This window comes from Notolabrus celidotus, chromosome 15 (assembly GCF_009762535.1).
Source record: "Notolabrus celidotus isolate fNotCel1 chromosome 15, fNotCel1.pri, whole genome shotgun sequence".
Lineage (NCBI taxonomy): Eukaryota > Metazoa > Chordata > Actinopteri > Labriformes > Labridae > Notolabrus > Notolabrus celidotus.
The window spans coordinates 26,828,375-26,852,119 of record NC_048286.1 but is presented as its reverse complement, the minus strand read 5'-3'; the positions used below and the strand labels follow the sequence as shown (position 1 = coordinate 26,852,119).

Genomic DNA, 23,745 nt, shown 5'->3' with positions numbered 1-23,745 from the left:
TTTTTGGCTCAACCTAAACCCTCATTAATGGAATGTACTCTGAAAATCTTAAAATGAAACATAAATGGTCTCTTTTCCATTCTTACAGTATCCTTTGGCACGAAGTGTAAATAAATCAGTAACTTTGTGATCTAGTCACATAAGCGACTAAATTAGCACACACATGAAAGCATGCAAGCAAGCTTTTCTATAAACACATGACAAGACATGTAAAATGTTAGTTATCAATACATCTTGTGTTTCCTTATGTTATCATTAAAGCTGCTGTGAGGAACTTTTGTTTTGTGTTGATTCTGGCGCCCCCTTGAGGACAAAGTGATACCTCTTATCTCTTCTCCTATACATGAAAAAATAGTGTTTTCAACAAAAACCTCATCCTGTTGTCTTTTAACAGTCAACTTTATCAGGCAATGTAATTATTTTCCATGAAATCAGTCAAATAAAGGCTGTTTCTGAAGCGAGATGTCAATCAGCTGGTCTGACACCTACCCCCTCAGAGCAGTTTCAGGCATTAAAAAAATACAACAGAGAAGGTGTCAGCATTGTTACTGATGGTCTTGTTTGCTATTGAAGGTCATAAAGAGGCATCAGTATCATTTTCAGTCTGTTTCTCAGCCAGTTCAAAACTCCTCACAGGGCCTTTAATATGTAACACCATGTCTGGAGTACTATTAATAAGTTACATTCAGCTTAAGTAAAATAATTCCTTCATTTTGCGATTGAGAATAAAGTATTTCTGATTCTGCTTTGACATAAAAGTGATATACTGACGTCATCCACTAGGCGGCAGCTGGCAGATATGATTAGAACGCAACTGCGCATGTCCAAGTGACATTATTCAACAAACATGGCGGCGCCCTTCATAACAGCAGCCAGGGCAGCACTGAAAGGTAAAATACAGAAAATTCAACATGAACATTCAGTTTAAAGTTATTTAAGTTGAGGGTTTAAATGCACCGTAAGAAGGTAGAGTCATTTACGTGACAAACGTCACTGCATTTTTAGCGACACAGGTGATATCTCCTTGTTTTATGATTCTCTCAGACAAGTCATCACATTAACCCTACACTGAAGTCATTTCAGCGAAATAAAACGCCATTTTCCTTCTCAGGTGTGCACCTTTCTCCATGTCGCTGGCTCCCGACTTCCAGGAGTCACACCCCGGCACTGTATCAGTGTCTGCGGCTGAATGCTCCACAATGTCGGCCGCTCCATGTCTCCCCTGCTGCCTCCCTGTGCAGCTCCAGGACAGAGACACAGAGGAGCACCCAGCCTCACACCACAGCCAGTACCAAGCCAGGTGACAAGAAAGCAGCCGAGGAAGAGGAGGAGGAGGAGGAAGACGAGGGTCCTGAGTATATCCCCAAGAGGAAAGCAAAGAACCCCATGATGAAGATAGGTTATGCCTGGTGAGTCTATTCATCCATGTGTCTTACTGTAGATGAGCAATGAGCAAAAACACCTCTTTATCAATGCACTTGAATGTACCATGAGGGATATTCACTGTTTTTTTTCTCTCAGCCTCAGATATGGATACTGGGATGTAACGATACACTCAAACCACAATTCAATTGGAATCCTGATATTTGGTTCACGATACGATTCACTCACAATTCTGTAACAATTTTCAAGAAAACTGGATTGAACTCAAAATTTAAATAACTATTATTTTATTTCAATTCTCCGATATGGACAGTTGCAATGTATATTTGTTGTCTTATATTTCTTTGTAAACAAAGTAATCCTTTTTCATATTTAAGGTGTGTTGTAACTCCAATAAAACCACTGCACACTTTTTTTCTAATAACTAAAAATGAGCGCACAAAAATTTCTTGCTGGAAAATATCAGAACAATTATAGAGAAATGGAAAGTGAACAATTCCCAAATGAAAGTATTTAATACTAAAACAAATAAGATTAATCTCTTTAAAGTAGGGATGTAAATTTCAAGTATTCTCCTTGATTGATCTTTGGAAATGTTAACGATCAATTATCGTTTAATCATTTAAAAAATGTGAACATTTGTCAAAAAAAAAAAGCAAAATGCGTTTTTCTCCCTAAATCAAATTTCCTTCACAACACAATGTATATTACTGACGGTATTAAACAGCTACGGATCATATTGAGGTGTTCAAAATGTTAAACACGCTGAATATCAACGTTTGAAGCAGGCTCATAAATCTCCACGGACGCATGGTCATAGAGTGAAGACTCAGACTTCAACATGTGGATTTACTGCAACAGGACAACTGAACAGGATCATACTTTAGACTCACAGAGTCCAGTTTTCTGTCTACTGGTTCTTATTGAGAAAAATAAGCATGTGAACGCGGTCATGTGTCAGCCGAGAGCGCAACAGGGTCATAATCAGTCCAGCAGCAGAGAAAAAAAGCGCTCATGGAGACCTGTCACTCAGCTGCAGTCACCAGCTGAGCATCTCCGCTGTGAGCAACACCTTTAGTCATCTGATTCTGAAACATGCTTTAAACTTAAAACACCTCCACTCAGCGAGAGACGAGAGAGCAGCGCAAGAGACTTAATGATGTTGAACAAGCGGAGTATAATGCAGATAGCGTCTTCTACTGTTTAAAATAATATCCCAATACAAATTATGTTGAATCGATTTGAATCCACCCTTATTTGTATCAGTTTTTTACCGATTTGTGATATATCCTTACATCCCTAATGGATACTGAAAGAGTTGCCCACTGATCAAAACAACCTCTTCTTTCCAGGATGATTGGCCTCCCCTCAGGTGTCATCGGCTTCGTGTTGGCCAAGAGGGAAGTAGACAAGAACCGCCTGAAGCAGCTTAAGATACGACAGAGGATGAAGAGGTCCAACGAGGGAGACTATGACGGAAGTCGCTACCGCAATCATCCTGCAGAGAACGTTAAACCAGACCAATAATGTACATGCAGGGCTGCGGGGATTTGCATCAAATCCTGAATGTCACTGAACCCTTCACTGCAGGACGAAAGACTCAGCAGAGACAAATGCTTCATGAGTTCAAACATCCAGTGATGCTGTTGAGATGTTGAGAAGTATGTGAATGTTTCCTCTTGAGGAAGGTGCTGGAGATGAAGGAGTGAATGAGCTGGTGACTGAGCCTTTAATCAGGACAGCAGGATCACAGTGTGTACAGGGAATTCTGCTTTTGAACTACTGACTTGCTTTATCATGATATTTTGGAGTAAATGACTATGATCAAGCTGAACTAGTTCGTCCAGTAGATCAGAACAACCATCAGCTTTGAAACGGTGATAATGGCCGTGACATCATCCAAATGGGAACATGTGCCCTGAGCAAAGCAGGTCCTCAAAAAGTGTCACTTAGATTGATTTATGAACTTTTGAACACAATGTGACCTTCTCTCTTTAGTCATTATGATTATTTTTTAACCACAAACAGCTGCATCAACGTTCATTTAAAGCCAACAGACTGCATTGACCTCTCCCTCTTTGCATCACTGTGTGACTTGTGTGTTTCACAGAAACTGTGTTGGATCCAAAATAACCATTTAAAAGACACAACACAAACAAGCTCTCTGACTGAGGCAGCTTTGACAAGCAACCCCTGTTTCCTGTAGCAGAAAAATGACTGTATTCTTTAGAGAAACCGATATCAAAGCTGTGATGGTATCAAGAAAGCATCCCACTCTTAAACAAAGAGCTCTATCTCTGTAGGGATCTTTTCTGTAATACTGTGACACATTCAGAATACAAATCTGAACCTGAAGTGACATAATGAGCTCACTAAGCGGGCAGACTTTGATCAGGTGCATTAGCCCCCAAAGATTATTTTGTAGCACGACAGTCTGCTACCAGCTGGAGAAAATACTGGAGCAGTTCCAAATTGCTTAAAACCCAAGCGGCAACCTCCGGTCTCACAATTTGAAGCCCATGCTGAAGTGTTATAAACTGCAGTTCATTGAGCGTCTGCTTGAGGCTGACTGCAGAAACACAGGAAACCACATACACACCCATTCAAAAAAGCTGATTCAGAAGATTTTAAGATTACGAGTTTTGCCCATTTAAGGACATGACTGACTTGATTGACAGGCGGGAACACTGTAGCTGTTGGCAAGGAGGCTCAAAGCCCGCCTCTTTATGTCACACTAGCTCGACAGAAGTTAGGTTGAGTACAGCATTTCCAATATGGCTCCTGCCGACTATTGGCTTCAAAACAGCGCTTCAGGACAGATGGGTAACGTCATCGATACTACGTCCATTACTAACATTATTTATACAGTCTATAATTAACCCCCTTGAGTTATTTACAAGTGTTTTAAAAAAGTTCCATGGTTTAAAACATCTGGAATTGCCCTTAAAGGTTGAACCTGTAAAATGATCACATATTCTAATCCATGAGATGATTGTTCTATAAATGCAGCAGAGGAAATAAATGTTTATTTATAATTGTTGCTCAGTTTTTATTTATATAACTCTGATTTATAACACAATGAAAACAGCAGGTGTAGACTTTACTCTTTGTTTATATAGTGTGGATTTGTAAATAACCACTGGTACAACATATGAAGTTTAAGAAGCACATAGAAACTCACAAATACAAATCTTTATTTGATAATAAAAAGCAACAAATCATCCTTGTTGATATGTATATTTACAAACACACTGACCATCTGTACTGCACATCAAAGTTTTGCCCCATATTTGTTTTGATTTCTGAGTTAAGGCTTTATGTAACTTAAACAGCAACATGTGGAGGAGCAGCTGTGTGGAGTTTTCAGGCGGCTCCACGTCGGCTGAAACTCTCTGCCAGTCAGGAATGTTCCAATCGTTTAACACCGCAGAGTTTACTAATTTATCTGCTCTGGAAAAACTCATCCTGCCAACACTCTGCATCTGAGCTCGATGTAAGATCTAAACAGGCACAAACAATTCAGAACTATAATATCAAAGTTAAAGAAGTACTGCACCTGGGATTCTTTAAGTGAAAAAAATCGAATCCCAGAAACATCGTGAAGGCACCGTAGTGTTAGAGACTGTTTATAGTCAACATAGCAACACATGGATATAAGACTGAGTGAGGAAGTGATTACATGAACACATGTGACACATGACACATGAGGCTGATGGTGCTGAGCTGAGTATCAGGGATGGGCAGAGCAGTCAGCGTGTATTCATACTTTTGTAACTGTGAATGGCAAACGTTGCATCATACACCAGGTCACATGATGCTTTGGGCACATTAACACTCTTCTTGGTGAAGCTGGGTTAACACTTGAACACTTTTTGAACTTTAAACATGGGGTGTCCTTATAATATGCACATATTAAACAAATCTTTTATAAACAAATATTTAAATACTCCAAGAAGTACAGTTTTGGTCTCTGCTTTAGAGTTAGATGAGATAATGGATGTACAGTATGAAAGCCACAGTGAGTCAGCAGACGTTTAGGTTAACTTAGCACAAAGATCAGATTCGGTGGAAACAGGTAGCCACACATGGTTCTGTCTACAGGTGACACAAATAAGGATGTTTGTTCTTGTTCTTTTTAAAGCTCAAGTGAGGAACCTCGTTTGTGTCTATTTAAGTTCCTTCTGTGGGTAAATCGGGATCTCTTTGCTTTAAGAACGACTAAGAAGAAAAGTATTCCCCTGCTTGCTGTAATATATCCACCACTGTGAGTCTTTACTCTGGGAAATATAAACAAAGGTTGTAAGGATTATAACTAAATATGACACCAACCCTCTGCCATGTGTTTCATACATTAGGAATAGTTGTTTAGAAATTACCAGCCTTCATACTGATTGTCTTGTTTGCTCTTTAGGTGATAAAGAGGACTCAATATTATTTTCAGTAGATAAAAAGTCCTCACAGGAGCTTTAATCAGCACTAAAAGCAAATCACAGACTTTAAAAGCATCCATTGGAGACTGAAGGACTGCTTGAGCCCAATTTCAAAACTAGCTTCTAAGTCCTGAAAACACAATTTGACGACACGTCTTTGTTTTTAAAGACTCAAACAACAGAGAATTTTAGAAATACTTTAAGGCAGACTATTTTATATTTTTACCTTTGCACAGAGCCAGGTTAGCTCTCCTGATTATTGTGCTAATCTAAGCTAACATCTTTATGTAAAATGAAGATGTGAGAGTGAGTCTTACCTTATTATCTAACTCTCAGTAGAAAAGAGACAAAAATCCTGAATGGTGTAATATTCCTTTAAATAACCACCAATTAATATTCAAAAATAAATGATCAATATAGATTTTTTTGGGGGGGGGGGGCTGTTATTAATTAGAATATCACTACACATTCCTCCACTCTAACATCACAGAAAACAAGCAGCTCCTTAAAATAAAATCAATCATTACTTGTATGGATATCATGCTCCCTGCCCAGGTGATGTGAACCAATTGATGGTCACTGCCCATCCCCACTGTGTGTAAAAGCCAACAGACAGGTAGGACTGTGTGTCAGAAAAGATTCAATAACAGAGTGAGAAGAGTTAGCTGTTTTTTCCACATGAATACAGAAGGACCCAGTTTATGTGAATCAGTACATCTACATGCAGAGGAAAACGTTTGAAGACACTTTGTGCCTTGAAGTGAATAAATGTTGAGTTCTTCTGTCCATATATATACAGTATATCTTTGCTGCATTTATATTGTAGTATAATATCATTTAATAACCACCAGTAAGCTGCAAATGCAGATATAAACAAGTATTGACCTCAGAAAAAGTGCATTTGTTGTGCATAGGATTGACCTATACTATGACAAAACCTCAAATTCAGCCCTAACATGATCTCTCTGGAGTGCATCGTGTTTTTGTTTTTTTTAAATGTTTCTGATTCTGACGAATGGGTGTAAAAGGCAGAGACAGATTCTGCACTCAGACGACCCAGCTGGTTGTGGACACTTTGGTGGATTACTTGGTGGTAGCTCCGATGATCTGCAGCAAGAAGAGGAAGATCTGGACGATGTCGACGTAGATGGAGAGCGCGGCGAACACATACTCCTCTGGACTGATGGAGTGCTTTCTGTTTCCCAACAGCAGCTGAGTGTGGTACGCCAGGAACTACAAGACACACAGGAAACACTCAGAACAACACCCTAAGGAGTGCTTCAGTAATATGAGAAAATTTGAGTGAAACACTCACCATGGTGAAGGCTATGGCACCCATGCCTGCATAAAGCATGTGAAGCCACAACATCTGCAACAACAAACCCCCATTACAATGATGGACAACATAAAACAAGTGATGCATGTTTTATTGACATTATGTTGTGATTAAACTCACATATTTGAAAGACAGCACGATGGCTGTGATGATGCCCGTCACGAACATTACAATCCCGAGGACACAGAAGAGACCCTGACACTTTGTGAAATCCACCTGGAAGAGAAAAGGAGAACATATAATTACAAGTCTGACTGAACAAATACAGCACAGCCACGTGAGGCTGATTAGTACTCACATACACACTGCCACACACACATTGCCACACACACACACACACACTACACACAGAGACAAACACTGTACCTTTGTTTGGAAGCAGAAGATAGTGACAGCAATGCAGACGACGGCAGTGATACCCAGTGCGAGAAACACTGCTTTTGTGTTATAGAAACTAAAAACAAAGGGGAACACACAGTGAGGCCTGCAGGAAAAAGACTCAATGTTTATGATGTGCAAAACACATAGTTAGATTTTTACCTGGAAACAGATCCAGTCATGTAGGACATAGCCAGAGTCTGTTGAATACAGAGAAGTAAAAATGTAAGGGGGTAAAAACAACATTCCTGAAGGGGCATTAAAAGCATTACAAAGGACTGGGAAGACACGGTAAAAGAAAAGAATAAAGCATGATAATTGAGTAATAGCATGTTAACATATATTCCAGTAATAAAACCATAACATATTGAAATGTGTCATCATTTATTCAGGCTCTAATGTAAATTCAAACAGTTTAATATGTAGACAGAAAATAGTTGTTATGGTCAGTCGGCAGCTTTTATGGAAAATCTGACCACAAAAAAAAAGATCACTGAAAGCTGAAATAAACCAGGTCATCACCTCGCCTGAGAGATGTTGTGCAAACACACCCTGAGTCAGTGTGGTGACTCACTTCTATTTTGTAACATCAAGCTAAAAAAAGACAGCTAAAGTAGTTGAAGAATGACGATGGTTTATCCTGTAGATTTTTAAACCTGCCAAAAGGTGTCCCACAAGGGTCTGGACTGGGTCCTATTTTATTTATACTTCACATCAGTAGTTTATGTTGCAATGCTATACATGTAAAGTTTTATTTTTATGCTGAGGATACTGTAATATATACTTCTTTGTCTTACTCAGCAAGTGCAGACTATGACCTACAAGCTACTTCTAATGTTGTCCAGATGACTAAATGACGAACCTCTCAAGGTCTCAGAGGACAGTTTAAGATGATCATCAGATTTGTACTTTTAACACAGAGGACTGAACGTGACCCTATAGACATCCGGGGTTTACTCCTTGAAGAAAGTCTGTCCTTCAATCATCAGATTGAGAGTGTCAAAGACAGTATTGGGTTTGTTCTTAAGAAAGAAATGTTGTTTTCTTTGGTTTCTTGGAAAAAAACTCATCAAACTATATTTCAATCAGTAGTTGACTGATGATTGATATTCTCTATCTGCATGCTTCCTCATCCTCAGAGTACCATGCTGGTTCTCTGATTCAGTTTTTCAGCATTTCAAGCATTGGTATAATTATTTATAAGGCCATAATACAGAATCTGCCTTTGTCCTTTCTAGACTTCTAAAACTGTTGGCAGCTGTAACCTCAGATCTTGTGGACACAATGTGTTAGCCGTCAGTAATGATGCGTTTCTGGACTTACAAGTCAACCACAAACCATGTGACTTACAAAGATAAGCAGCAGAATGATGTTCCAGGGGAACTTCCTCCTGCAAACAGAAATAAATGAAGTTTTAGTCACACTTTTCCTGTTACAACTCCTCAAAATGGGTCAAACTGAGCAACCACACTTGCCTGGGGCCCTTACAGCAGACCAGCACCATGTGGGTAATGAAATACACACCGCTGCAACAGAAAAGTATTCATTAATATTCACAAGCTTTCATTTATTATCTCTTTATAAAGTACTGATGTCACAACAGGGTCAGACTTACTATGACGCCCAGTAGATGGCTTGGTTCCTCTGTACAAAATACTTGACAGGCTCCCTGTGACACACAGAGGCACAGTTACAGTTTGATACACACTCAATCAAACAAACAAACAAACAAACAAACAAACAAACAAACAAAACACTGTTTACTCACACAAATGTGAACACGGCCACAATGGCTGTGGTGAGGAGGAGCTGAGCCGCCAAAATCATATACACCTGAAACACACACGCAGATTAAAGGGACATGACACCACATACAGTCAGGTTATGATACACACAACATTACTATTTGAAGAGTTCATTTGCAAAAACAGATATCTCCGTTTTTATACATTTTCAAAAAACACATTTCTTTTTAATGTAGATTTTTAATAAAGTTAAATTTGTAAGATACCTCTAATTAGTAATGTCATTTTGACTTAGTCAAAGCCACCCAACTTCAATTGATTGATAATACCTAAAGCTAGTAATACAAAATATATGTTTTTTGAAACACTTTTTACATTTTTTAAAAGTGAGTTATCTGTTTTTGCCAATTAATTCTTCATATGTGCAGAGTACAGCTGATAACCTCTGAGGTTTTTAAAGATCACATGGTGTTTGACGTGGAGTCAAACACTCAGTATGACAGAGGTTCATTTGGTGTGTGTTTTACCTTCCTGATGAAGGTGTGTCGAATGCTCATGTCATCCCAGCCGCTGTTGCTCGCCGCAAACTCATCTCCTGTGACATCAGCAGAACAGAAACATGAGAAGACTGACCACAGAGAAAAGAGGAGGCAACGGTCTCTGACTTAACAGAGCCAGGAAAGACACTCAGATCTTATAATGATGTGTCGACACAATGGATAAATACAATCATTGTCCTACTCCACCAAAGAGTTGAGAAGACCAACATCATACTTATGTCTGTTAAAATACAGCAGACAGGAGACAGTTAGCTTAGCATCAAGACCATAGACTGTATAAAATGTGGACGTAGTTTCCGTGACGTCACCCATCTGTTTCTGAAGCGCTATTTTGAGGCCAAACGTCGGCGGCAGCCATATTGCTGCTGTTGAGTGAGTGTGACTTAAAGAGGCGAGCTTTGAGCCTCCTAGCCAACAGCTACAGTGTTCCCGCAGTCAGCTGTGCCTCTCATTGGAGGACGCGTAATCTCAATATCTTCAAAATTGCCACGTTTCAAAAAATTTCACCCCTCGTACAGTGTGTGCCGATCGAGAAATGAGCTATCCAGACTACACTTGTCTTTTGTATCAGGCTGTAAACATGTTTATTTCTGCTGTAAAGATTGTCTTTTTTGAATTGGTGTGTATGTGGTTTCTGGTACTTCCAGAGCCAGCCTCAAGTGGATCCTCGATGAACTGCAGTTTTTAGCACTTCTGAATTGGACTCATACTTTTAGACCAGAGGTTGCCGCTTGATCAAGACTGAGGACAGCTTGCCTGGCTCTCTGATGAAAGAAAAATCGATCAACTCCAACACTAACTAACACATTAATAAACAGGCCGTCTGTGAAAATAAGAAAGATGTTTGAAGGTGGATTATTAGAAAGTTGCTTTTTGTATGGGTTAACAAACAAACAAAGTGAGCTTTAAGAAGTGTTCCTACAGATATTTAACTTTCATTATTTCCTACACTCTGTATAATTCCTACAGGCGACACAAGAACTGCTGGTCCTGTCTCTAGCTACTCGAGACTAAAAGTTGCTCAGTCTTGTGTCCTGTTAGCTGGCCTGAGTTATTGGATTTCTCTGATGAAAACAAACAGCTGATGTTCTGTTTCAGCTGCAGAGTACCTGTTGATTTTTCTCTGGTGAGTGGCAGGTTCAGTGTTTCTAGCAAGTAACACAGCCGCAGCAGTCTGGCTTACTACCGTGGTATGAACCCAACAGAACTAGCTGATTTAGTTCCAAAGAACAGATCAAAATGAAACAAGCAGAACTGTCATGATGTCAAATGTTTAAATTCATGAATCATCAGGAAAAGGGGAGAGGAAAGGTAATAACTTTCTATTACATTTACTCTCAGGATTGCAGGAAACTCTCAGCACTATCTGGCAATGTTGAATTTCTTGCTCCTGTTGAAGTTTTGTAACTTGTGTCAATACTTAAATGACACAAACTTGTTTTACATGTTGAGTGACTTGAGGATTTTGCATCGGTATTGGTTTGTATGTAATCTTAATGTGCAACAAGATGTTCTTTCCTGTCGGTCTGAACACGTAAAAAGATGTGCTCGGAGGTGGAGTGTATTACGCTTGGAAACTAACCTCTGTTGTCACTCTTGATGTTTATCTCTGGTTTCTGTCCTCATATTTGAAGTAGAGATGTAAGCCACACCGGTCTTATCATCTGATCCCAGACAAGTAAGTCAGAGAGGAAGCTACACTTAAACTCTTCCACTAAATTTAACTTTGATACGGAGGGATTTTTATTCGTAAAATGACGCACTCATGTTTTTCCCCAAACTGGTTCATCAAGCCAGAACAATATTTTCAAAAGCTATGACAATAAGCTTTTACGTTTATCATAAGTGTCAGAGCAGAGTACATATTTCCCTTTTTTTAAAAACAAGTCTTTCCCGTTATAAGAGACGCCTCACTCTTCAGTCCCAGTCTTACCTGAGCTCAGCATGTCTGATGGCATGGTTGGAGGGATGATTGGAGGCATAGGAGGGGGGTTTGGGTACCCAGCTCCTGGATGCCCACCATGGTGAGGCTGTCCTGGGTACGGGCCGTGGCCCCCAGGCTGGCCTTGGTACGGGCCAGGGCCGTAGCCCCCGGGCTGGTTTGGGTACAGGGGAGTGTTAGGACCGGCGGGGTAGGGAGGAGCTGGCTGGCCTGGCTGTGGACCACCGTAGCCAGGGAAGCCATATGCCGGGGGTGCTGGGTAATTCCCACCCTGAGGCTGGTACAGCGGGCCCCGGGAGTCGTCATACCCTGGAGGGTAGTCTGACCTGGACATGTCACCTGTGAAGAGGGAAGATAGAGAAAATACCATAAGTATGTTTCATGAACTAGAGCAGTGGTTCATAAAGTTGGAGTCAGGACCACCTGGAGGGGGTCATGAGACACTGATGCACGGATTCTTTCTCCATTATTGCAGCAAAGAAGCACAAATTTAGTTGTTTAAATCTTAATAAAACCATGCAAATGAAAAATGCATCGCAGGTGTTCTGCTTTTCTTTGTCGCCAGTGATCCCTGAGGTGAATACGACAGATTAACAGAAGCATCAGTGACAGCAGATCAATTTACAGCAGCATGAAACACAGCGACATGTGCATATAGGTATGCTAATATCCCGTAGACCAGCTAAATGATAATCTTTTGCTCTAAGCCAATATATGACTCATAGACATCACCAGTACATCTGCTCAGGAAGTCAGTAGCCTCTGTATGTCCGATCACTACAGTCAAGACTTGAATTCTGCTTTTCACCTTTTCAAACTACTGTGAAAAAACATGCTCTCTTCTGTTGGTCTGAAGTCTGTTTTTGGATTGATCTACTAAAGCTTCGCAACCATCATGGGGGACAGAGGGGGTCTCCATCTCTGGCATCGTTATTTAGAAAAGTTTTGGAACCTTAACTAGAGTCAACTAGTGCACCATCAAGGTGGTGCTAAAACAGAAACTGTTTTCAGATCAACTTTGTGAAAAAAGAATCACAACATAGCAGAAGAGGAAACATCTTGGTATGAAGAGGAAATATAATCCCACAGTAATTTTTCCACCAATCCACCCCAAAACCTGGCTAAGATCTTGCTGACATGAAAAAGACATCTGTAGTAACTGTTAAAGGAACCTTAGATTTACATGCAGGGCCATGTCTAAGGCAATGGTACTGAGTCTTCTTGCTTGGTTATCAAAGAACATGCAGAGATTACGTGTCGTTTTGAAATATGTATATGTAAATTTAAAACATACAAATATTAACTAAATACATTTAAGTTTAAGGTATTTCTGTAAAAACAAAAAGGATGTACAGTACTGATCAAAAATAAAGGAATTTCTGCAAAGTGCAGACAGAAAGTGTAAGTCTGTAGACTCACACATGGATGAAATACACTGTAACGCTGTAAAGTTAAAGGAAACTACCATTACAGTAGTAACTGAGTTTTCCTGAATGTCAGTGAATGCGTTAGATGGACGACATTGGAACATGAGATGCCTTAAGCCTGTCAGACGTTCCTGATACCTGACAGTGAGCTGTACAAGGTAGCACACCTGTGATTGGGTGAGAGGTAGAGAGGCAGCGGCATGCAAGTTTATTATGTGTGTGAGTGTGTATGGTGTGAGCCTGAAAAGTTAGAGTGATGTGCATAGACCGTATAATAAATGGATGAGCCCTCCTGACATCATCCACTGGTTTTTGAAGCAGTGTTTTGAAGCCTATCGTCAGAAGTCCCCATATTGAAATGCAGACTCAACCTAACCTTCAGACAACCAAAAGGCAAAGTCAAGGCAGCCTCCTCACGAACAGCTACACTGTTCATATCTTCAAAACTAATGAGTAAGAAAAAGATCCCACAAACACGTTTATTTTTTCTGTGAAGAAAGGTATTTTGAATGGGTTTGTATGTGGTTTGTAGTGCTCCTGAAGCCAGATTCAAGTGGACACTCCAGGAACTGCAGTTTTAAGCACTTCTGCATCAGCTTAAATTCACAAAGCTTGAGGTTAGCACTAATGTCCATTACTAAACTTAGCACAAAAAGTAAGGAAATATGTGTTTGGTAGATTATTTCTTTGTTGTATCAATACTTCTTGGTAATACATCTTATATACCGTTGCAAAGCTTGTTTATTTCCCTTTTAAATGGTAAAATTGCCAAATCTTCTCTGCCAATGTTAAACAGCTTGTTCTGCTAATGACTCTTGTGTTGAGCTTCTGGTACCACCAGGTGCTGCCAATCAGGCGCCTGATTGGCAGCACCTGTGAGCATGGGCCCTGCTACAGTGGTCAGCAGGTGTCTGCTCAAAGAATTGGCATGCCATGTTTGACTGATCTGGATCTAAGAGCTTGAAGTAAGGAACACCTACATTCTTTGCCTGTTCAGATTCTGCTGTCCAGCTGTTAGTTGGAGTCATTCAGCTCACTGATTTGGATTTACTGCAGTATCATTAGTAATTCTTTGGTTAGTCCTATAATAAATTTGGCAATTGTTTTCCCGTCTTCCATCCTTATCAAACCAATTTCCAAAGAGGAAATTATTTCAAAGTTGTGTTAGAAGTTAGTTGGGCTGACTGTTAGCATCATAACAGGACCATCTGCTGGTTTGAAATGACCGCAAATTGCATATTGTGAGTCCACACTCTCTGCATTTTATATTGATCCTGGAACGGTATAATGTTAGTGTCCCAGTGTATGTGCTTTCATTTTGCCTCACACTGTTGCAGACACAAATGCAATGTGAATAGTGGGAGCTCCACATCTACACACTCATGCTCACATCCTGTATCATTACTCTAATGCCTCTAATAGTGGTGCATTGTTTGGGCGACTTGGTCCCATCATCACGTAGGCAATACTGTACAGTGCCGTTTCCAGCATCATAGCTTTAACCACTATATTTCAAACATTCATAATGCCTTGTTTGATGCATATCTTGTTTAAAACCATGTATAATGATCAAATCAGATGCATTCTTACCCAGCGGTATGTAATATAGAAACAGTTAGTCTTGTTGCTGATGGTCCTGTTTGCTTTTGTTTTGTTTGGTCATAGAGAGGCGTCTGTATTGATTCAGTCAGCTTTGAAACACCCAAAACCCCAACATAGGAGTTGTAAGATATACATCACATTGATAGAGTGTTAGAAATCATTTCCTGTCCCAAACGGCAACCTCCAGTCTCAAAATTTGAAGCCCATGCAGAAGTGTTATAAACTCAGCACACACTGTACAGGGGGTGAATTTTTTTATAACTCGACAGTTCAGAAGATATTATGTTACGAGTTTTGCCCATTTAAGGACATGACTGACTTGATTGACAGGAGGGAACATAGTAGCTGTTGGCGAGGAGGCTCAAAGCCCGCCTATTTACCTCACACTAAATCAACAGCAGTTGGGTTGCATTTCCAATATGGCTCGCACCTACGATTGGCTTCAAAACAGCACTCAGGAACAGATGGGTGACGTCACGGATACTACGTCCATTAATTATACATTCTATGGTCCCAACACTTGTTCTTTGGTCTTTAACACTACATGGCTTTGAGTGATAGAATCCAAATAGGGGAGAACAGGGTTGGTTGTCACACGGGTTGGTTGGCACACTCGTTATATCTTGCCACCACAGGGCACTGTCTCTCAAATTGGGGTATGGCCATATCCAGAATTAGGATCAGAGCTCACCTACATAGTTTTCTCTGGAGTAAGACAGCTGAACTTGAGGTGAGAGGACTTTTTGTGTTTTTCATGTCAAATTGTAAATATTCAGCTCCTCAGTATTTTTCTTCTAGGCTTTTAAACGATGGGTTTATAACAAAACAAGTGTTACCCTTACAAAGTGTGAGGGGAAAGCTATAGTTTAGATTTTTATTAGCTAGCTAACTAGCTGTTTGATGGTTGTTAGCCTTGATGCTAGCAAAAAAATCCAGTTGGGGTTGGTCGTCACATTCTCTTTGGGGTTGGTTGTCACATGTAACAACCAACCCCTATGTTGGCAAAATCATGCATGGTGAAATTAGTTGGAGTGCGCAGACCCTACATTTGCCATCACAGTAACTCAGACAGTGACTGCATGTAGCCTAGTTGAGTAGGCCATTATTGTTAGGCCTATTTGTTGAGTTCTTTATGTTGTTATATTGGCTGGCCTAAAGATGTGTTTCCTGTTCATGTTCCTTGCTCATTTTATGTTAAAATGCATTAAGTTATGTAGGCCTATCACTTGTTAGTACAATTAAACTTCCAAATTTAGTTCTGCCTTCTTGCCTTTTTAAAAAGATTTTTCCCATTAAAATACCATTGTGACAACCAACCCCATAGTGTGTGACAACCAACCCCATAGTGTGTGACAACCAACCCCATAGTGTGTGACAACCAACCCCATAGTGTGTGACAACCAACCCCATAGTGTGTGACAACCAACCCCATAGTGTGTGACAACCATCCCCGTGAAGGGGTCAATATGTGTCAGAGTGTCTTTGATAGTTAATTGCCTCTTTGTTACAATGAGTCGGAAAATGAGAGGAATACACATTTCAAGCCAACACCTTAAGCTTCAATTTAATGTAGGAATTACTATTGAAAGATGTTTTGATGATGAGCAATCATCAAAACAGTAAAAAGTGTGACAACCAACCCCGTTCAACTCCTATGTCAGGATGCAGTGACAGATCCCCTCTCTGACAGTTTAGATATTTTCACACCAAATCTAACATACAAGATGTTAAAAAAACATGCGTGTATATATGCAGACACTGAGAACAAGTGCACACTGGCTAAAGTAAAGGTCTGTGTGTTGAGCTGCTGTCACTGTGTGTGAGTTTATGAGCACATGAACTGTATGTGCCCAACACTAACATTAGGCTGGATAATAATCATCATACTCAAAACAAATGTGGAGCTGAATCAGGCCTGACTGAACACATGTTTCTGCTTAGCTATGTGGTTTTCAAGAACCACCACAGGAACAAAAATCACCACATACACCTCTTAGGGAAACATTAATAATAACCTACATGTCCACTAACACAGACAGCTGCTCCATCACTGAGTTTAAGAAGAGTCACAGTACTTTAACAGGACACTTTGAGGGCTTTTTTTAAAAAAAGGCCTTTTACAATGTGACTCATTACAATTCAAGCGTGTCCCCCACAATGGATTTAACCCTTAGCAGATGATCTTCCTATTTCATGTCTTAATGGAGTCTCCATATTTAAAGAAACAGAGGTTTCCTTTCCCTTTGTTTTTAAGCAACACGTCCCCTGAGCTCTGTTTTCACTGGGACTTTTAGGAGACTACACACAGTAAAATAATTCAACAGCGGGCTCCACCTCGAGCTGCCATTACATCACAACCCGCGCACCAAGCAACAGGATAGAAAACACAACACGGAAAAAAGTACTTCAGAGTGTGTGCAGCCAAACAGTGAGAGAACACGACTCAGAGCTGATCACTGCTCCGGTCAGTGAGACGCAGAGGATTTAAGGCGTGTTTGAACAGCAGGGTGTAACTCTTCTGCAGTAATTTGACATTCAGAGGATGTCAGAGGAGACGGAAAACATTATGATGTCTAAATTAAGTTTAAGATGGCGGCTTTTGTAGATTTCCTACATAAAACACATCAACACAGAGTGATTATCTACATGTTTTTGAGTCCAAGTGGTCAAGTTTTCCCCTGTGAAAACACTGCCACAAGTTAGTTCCACTGGGGTCAGCCCTATGGTCCCACAGCCCAATTGTCCCACAGCCCAATTGTCCCACATTTCTAGGACATTTTCAAAATGAGGTCTTGTGTTCCTTCATTTACCTTCAAATTAAGCCCAATCCTCCCACACAATTTTTTGGAAGCACTTTATAGTAAATGAATGAATGAATGAGTAATTTTATTGTGATCAGCAGCAGCAGAAATCATGACAATCATTGCAAGAAAAAATAAAATAGGCTGATCGGAAAGGGTTTCGGCTGAAGCAGAGCTTATAGATGCTAACATGTGGGAACATGGGGTTGTGGGAACATAGGGCTTTGGGAACATGGGGCTGTGGGAACATAGGCACGCTCCCATTCCACTCACATAGCTTTAAAAACATGTCGTTACGTGTCACTGACAGAGAGACCTCGTAATGGTGAATAACAGAAATACCAGTGAGATAAAACCAGCAAGGACCAGTTTGACAAGTTCATTTTCACTTTGTACTTCTGACGTGTTCAGGTTTTGATCTCACCTGTTGATGTTTACATAACCTAAATGTGTGTTTAAACACAAGAATTTGACCTAAAATTAGGACACCATCTCTGCATTAGGCCTTTGTCATCATGACTTTTACCCTTGTCCTTTCAGAAGGGTGTGATGTGGCAATGTTTGAAAAAATATCCAACAATGTGAAAACATCCTGATTGTTAGAAAATGGGAAAAATGTAATTAAATTGTTATTTCTCTTGGAAATTTTGTAGTCTGTTCTTTTGATAGTCTAACACATCACTCATATCTCATAACTTTGCCATGGAAAACGTAACAGCCGACAGTTTGATAACCTGCTGTTCATCACTTTGTCTGCACAGGCGTCTGCCTTCAAACATTAGCACAAGCTATATTCAAAGTACCAATCTTGTCATTTAAGGTCTTGTTTGCTTTTTCATGCTGTAAAGAGGCACCAGTATTAATTTCAGTCTGTGTCATAGCCAGCGATAAACTCCTCAGAGGACTTAGACCACTTTAAACTGTCTAACTGTAGCTTCTATGTCTGTTTCTATACTATGTTCTCTACTGAAATCTGAATGAATGAACAAAGAGGAATATATCACACACAGCTGAGTTAGCTTGTTCATAAACATAAGAATAATTATTTGCCCATGGTCTTTTTGTGTTTTAGTTGAAAGGCACTCCAGGCTTAGTGTCACAGCTTACTGAGACACTTAAAAACCAGTTTCACATTAAGGTCAGTGGTGACTGAGCGTCTCCTGTTATGACAACCAAAATGTCTGCTCTAAACAAAATATCTAATCAGTGGAAGTGACTTTGTGTTGTCCTGCAGATGAAAGTAGAGCAGCAGGGTATGATAATAGTATGATAGGGTATATTTAGGCATACAGTCAGGGCCGGCCTGTACATAGGCAGTATAGGCGTGCCAAACGTCCATAGGGGGCGCCGCTTGCATCCTAAATGAGTGGGGGAAGAAATTTTGATGATAATCAGAAAAAGAATATTATTTTGCCTAATATAATTTGGAGTTGAATTGCTGAGTGATGCCAGTATACACTTAAAAGCTTTGGATTCACTTTTGTTTTTCAAGAGAATGGTTTGCAAAGCAGTTTTTGAAGTCCATAAGCATTCATGATTTACTTGTTTTGGCATTGTTTTTGTTTATTTCTTTATACTTGGGAAGCTTAGTTAGATAGAAAATGTAGGCTAGACTCAAATAAGCATTTTGCTGCTGGCTATGCCTTTCATGCAGGGGTGTCAAGAGGTCTGAGCCAGCTTCGGGCTGTGACTCGACACAGAAAAGATTCGATCTGTGAGTCTTCAGAAGTTCTGAGATGAATCGAATGATTAAAGGGTTCATTTTGGTTAAGACAAGATCAGTTGTGATCCTGTGTCCAGTGGGACAGTAAGACTCTGCAAGTTATGGACTTCAGAGCAGTGAAGGGGGCTGATTATTTGTAATAATCCCTCCTAATTTAAAGAAATAAAACATTATTTACTATGTACGCTAAGTTACATAAGTACAGAGAGAGAGAGAGAGAGAGTACATCAAACATAACTGGCCGCATATAAAATGTAAATGTTTTAAATGTTAGCTGTATGTTTTTATTGATGGTTACTGTTCTGGTTTTTGTTTTTAACTCTATAAAGCACTTTGAATTGCTCTTTGTATGAATGGTGCTTTATAAATAAACTTGCCTTTCCCTCAGTTATCACTTCATACATTACTCTTTCTTTGTTGAAAGGGTCTGTACTGTGAAAATTACTGTGTTATATGATGACTGGATAAATTCTACTACTATTACATCATGTATTTTGAAATTGTATTTTTTTCCTGCTAAATATCAGTGTTTTTACCATTTTATTTATGTTCTTTTAGAGGTAATTCTCATTTTAAAATAAAGAAAACCTGCAAAACATGCTGTATGTCCTTAAGTGTAAATCACGTGATATGATTGTTGGTGGAGTTGGTTACAATTCAAGGGGCACCAATTGAAGTCTTGCCCAGGGTACCAAGTCGGTTAGGGCCAGCTCTTCATTAAGTTAAAGCTGCTGTTGGTAGTCACAGAGTGAACATCTGTTCAGAGAGAGGGACTTCGAATGTCAACATTATCCCTCCCAACCAGATTTCCTCTTAGCCTCCCAACACAGATCGGCGTGTGCAGTCAAAGCGCCAAACTCTGGTCTCAAACTATGAAGCCCATGTAGAAGTGTTATAAACTGCAATTCATCGAGAATCCACTTGAGGCTGGCTGCAGAAACACCAGAAACCACTTAGGCAGCAATTAAAAAAGACGATCTTTGCAGCATTAATAAACATGTTTACAGCCTGGTTCAAAAAGTGTCTTGGCTCTACGTAGCTAATCTCTCTATCAGCACACACTGTACGGGAGGTGACTTTTTTTCTAACGCTGCGGTTCAGAAGATATTAAGATTACGAGTTTTTTCCCAAATAAGGACATGACTGACTTGACTCCCGGATGGGAACACATAGCTGTTGGCTTGGAGGCTCAAACTCCGCCTCTTTACGTCACACTATGCCTGGTTGAGTTCAGCATTTCCAATATGGCTGCCGCTGTCGATTGGCTTCAAAACAGAGCTCAGGAACAGATGGGTGACGTCACGGATACTACATCCATTATTTATACAGTCTATGGTGGAGTCATGATAGTGCCGGACTCATAACCAATCGGAGGACGTAGTAGGGGCTGCCCCTTAACCAATCAGGACAGAGGATTGTAGATTAGCTATGATTGGTCTGTCATAACGGGAACAAGGGGGATAATAACATTGCTTGATACAAAGGCATTGGAAAATGCAGATATTTCGCAATAGTCTCAAATTACTCCACTTACTGAGTACTGATGGGCATTATGACCTTTTCTCCAAACCAAGCAGAAAAAAAAGTAATGTTGAGTGACCCAGCACTTGGTACTTTGGTCATTATTGTGGTGAGGTTAATTGTTGATGATGATAATGGAAGGTCTTAAATGGTTTGGTTGCTTCATTGTAGAAGTTCCTTATTTTACAAAAAAAATTTTTTTTTAAATCCTTACTTACTTTTGTGCATTGCCTTGACACTGCTTGGCAGTACCTGCACCCAAATGGACTTGAAGCACTTTGTTACCCGTACTGATCTTGTTTCCTCTTGTCTAGATCTTTGCTTGTGGTGTTCTTGTTCTCATATGTACGTCGCTTTGGGTAAAAGCGTCTGCTAAATGACATTATAACATTGTAACTTTTTTTTTTTTTTCCAAAATTCCTACCAACAGCAGCTTTAAGCTCATATCCTCAGTACAGACCCTCATTGTGTTTAAGGTTCTCCAGATCTTTAAGACAGCAGTCTGTCTTTCTGTCAATGCAAATTCAATTATATTCTCCTAGGTTTACTGACTGTGAAACTACAGAGGCTGACAAACAGGCAAACATGCCCAGAGGACTGCTTTCACTCCACCCTGCTCACCCACAGACCTCAGCTCACAAAAAGCCTTTTCAGGTGTGACGGCGGGGCAAACACACCCACACTGCCATGAATAGACACACAATAAACAAGGCAACCATCACACCACCAGAAACAGTTTGAACCCCTATTTATAACATATGCCAGACATGGCTCAGGACTGATCATTCAGCCGCTTAGAACACCTGAAACATCTTTAAAATGAGCTCAACTCACCGATTTAAAGAACCCGACGTCAGAGACAACGTGCTCGTTTTTTTACTCCCAGCGACGAAAAGAGAAAACTGAGAGGTCTCCTGCTCTCAGACACGATTTCTTTTAGATATGAAATCCGTCCACAGAGCAGTAGAGGCTTGGTATGAAAGGTTTAACTTGTTCAGCAGCCTGTTGGTCTGTCCTCGGGTCGGTCCTGCTGCAGAGAGGAACATTTCCTGGAACAGTGAAGAGCAGCAGGGTGGAGTCCAGAGGAATCTGTCACACAAACAAACACACACACACACTCACACACACACACACACACACACACACACACACACACACACACACACACACACACACACACACACACCCAGTATGCGTGTAGGCCTGCTGGGTTTAGCTGACTCACTTTCAACAGGCCCTTCTCATGTTACTCATTCAAGGTGCAGTACAAATACACAACAAGTAGATCCTCTCGGTACAATCCTAAGCACTTCACTGCTTTTAGAGTGCACACTACATGTTACCTTATTTGTTTTCACATTAAATGTAGATGTTATTCTACTTGTATACATCTAAATTGTATTCTATCTTTATTTATCTATCTTTATTTTACTAATTGAGACTTTTTCTTGATTGTTCTTATGTCTGGGTTGCTGAAACAACTGAATCTCCCCCTGATCAATAAAGTAATATCTTATCTTTTCTTATCTTTTATATATATATTTTGTATTGAGTGTGCAGGTATAAATATATCAGTACATCCTGTGATTCAAATAATTAGTCATCTTGATTCCAAAGAATAAAAAATAAAATTAAAATAAAAACACAACAAACAAGCAACAAACAAACAAAACAAAACAAAACAAAGAAATCAAATTTCATTTCATAGATCCTGTGTTGTTCATTCACATTACAGTTACGTTAATTTGATCTCACAGGTAGTGGGTATCCCTTACACCCACTCTGATATGTTTACACTTGTCCACCATACACCTTCACCTACATATAGACTCACACCAACACCAACACCAACACCAATACACACACACACACACACACACACACCTTATCTTATCTTATCTTATCTTATCTTATCTTATCTTCAATGATCTCATTGTTGCCATCATCAGTATTCTAAATGTCTGTAACTGATGTTGTGGGGTGGGTATCATGAAGTGATGAACAGCACACTGCAGAAACAACTTTTTATTTCCATGTTGCCCGGCAAAGATACTCGAAGATGACTGATGAAGGAATGCAAAGGGAGACTATTTTAAATAAGAAAGCTCTCCTTACACTTGCACAAGACATAATCTGCAAAGTTGTGAGGTACTGCTTTATCCACAGGGGGGCGCCAAAATCAACACCAACAGATAGATCCTCATAGGAGCTTTAAATTCCCAAACCTTTATTTATATCAAACAGTGAATTAAAACCAATGATTTATCAGGATACGAGGGTGTAGATCAGACACACTGAATTATTTCCAGAAAAGGAGCAGGACAATTACTGTTTTTTAGGTTGGACCACTTTAGCTAAGGCAAGGCAAGGCAGCATTATTTGCATAGCGCATTTCATATACGAGGGCCACTCAATATGCTTTACATTAAAACATTAAAAGCATTGGAAACATTCAGACAAGCATAAAAGAGCACAATTAAAATGACAAATCTAAGAATAAAAGGTACACTAAGAGAAGTGCTATAATGTTTGAATAAATACAGTCTTTGCAGATTTGTATGTGTAGTTTTATCCACCCATCCATTATCTTATCCACTTAGGGGTCACGGGGGCTGGAGCCAATCCCAGCTGACTTCGGGTGGAAGGCAGGGTTCACCCTGTACAGGTTTCCAACCCATCACAGGGCAAACATGGAGAGACAGACAACCATTCACGCACACACTCACACTTACAGGCAATTTAGAGTGACCAATTAACATGATGGACATGTTTTTGGACTGTGGGAGGAAGCTGGAGTGTTATTATTGTTATTATTATTATTATTATTATTATTATTATTATTATTATTATTATTATTATTATCATTGTTTTTGTTGTTGTTGTTGTTGTTGTTGTTA

General features: G+C 39.8%; 2 protein-coding genes across 2 annotated transcripts; one reads left to right on the top strand and one right to left on the bottom strand.

Moving 5' to 3' along the window:
- The first annotated feature begins 778 nt into the window (after positions 1 to 778).
- si:ch73-71c20.5 (DUF4748 domain-containing protein) lies at positions 779 to 4,604 on the top strand. Its single transcript, XM_034702255.1, has 3 exons — positions 779 to 890; positions 1,112 to 1,409; positions 2,736 to 4,604. Exons 1-3 carry the CDS (start codon positions 848 to 850, stop codon positions 2,908 to 2,910), a joined length of 516 nt encoding a protein of 171 aa, XP_034558146.1. The 5' UTR covers positions 779 to 847; the 3' UTR covers positions 2,911 to 4,604.
- tmbim1a (transmembrane BAX inhibitor motif containing 1a) lies at positions 4,556 to 22,034 on the bottom strand. Its single transcript, XM_034702254.1, has 12 exons — positions 21,683 to 22,034; positions 11,766 to 12,113; positions 9,800 to 9,867; positions 9,296 to 9,360; positions 9,143 to 9,196; positions 9,003 to 9,053; positions 8,878 to 8,917; positions 7,690 to 7,727; positions 7,516 to 7,603; positions 7,270 to 7,365; positions 7,129 to 7,182; positions 4,556 to 7,046 (listed from the first exon to the last, which is right to left on the bottom strand). Exons 2-12 carry the CDS (start codon positions 12,106 to 12,108, stop codon positions 6,897 to 6,899), a joined length of 1,047 nt encoding a protein of 348 aa, XP_034558145.1. The 5' UTR covers positions 12,109 to 12,113; positions 21,683 to 22,034; the 3' UTR covers positions 4,556 to 6,896.
- Between the last annotated feature and the right edge of the window lie 1,711 nt (positions 22,035 to 23,745).

Bases quoted from the DNA above. Each gene is read 5' to 3' on its own strand.
- tmbim1a (XM_034702254.1), bottom strand. From the start codon at position 12,108: ATGTCCAGGTCAGACTACCCTCCAGGGTATGACGACTCCCGGGGCCCG. The intron at 7,728-8,877 runs GTAAGTCACATG...TGTATTCAACAG, and splicing joins TCATTCTGCTGCTTATCTTT to ACTCTGGCTATGTCCTACAT. The intron at 7,047-7,128 runs GTGAGTGTTTCA...TGTGTCTTGTAG, and splicing joins GTGCCATAGCCTTCACCATG to TTCCTGGCGTACCACACTCA.
- si:ch73-71c20.5 (XM_034702255.1), top strand. From the start codon at position 848: ATGGCGGCGCCCTTCATAACAGCAGCCAGGGCAGCACTGAAAG. The intron at 891-1,111 runs GTAAAATACAGA...TTTCCTTCTCAG, and splicing joins AGCCAGGGCAGCACTGAAAG to GTGTGCACCTTTCTCCATGT. The intron at 1,410-2,735 runs GTGAGTCTATTC...TCTTCTTTCCAG, and splicing joins ATGAAGATAGGTTATGCCTG to GATGATTGGCCTCCCCTCAG.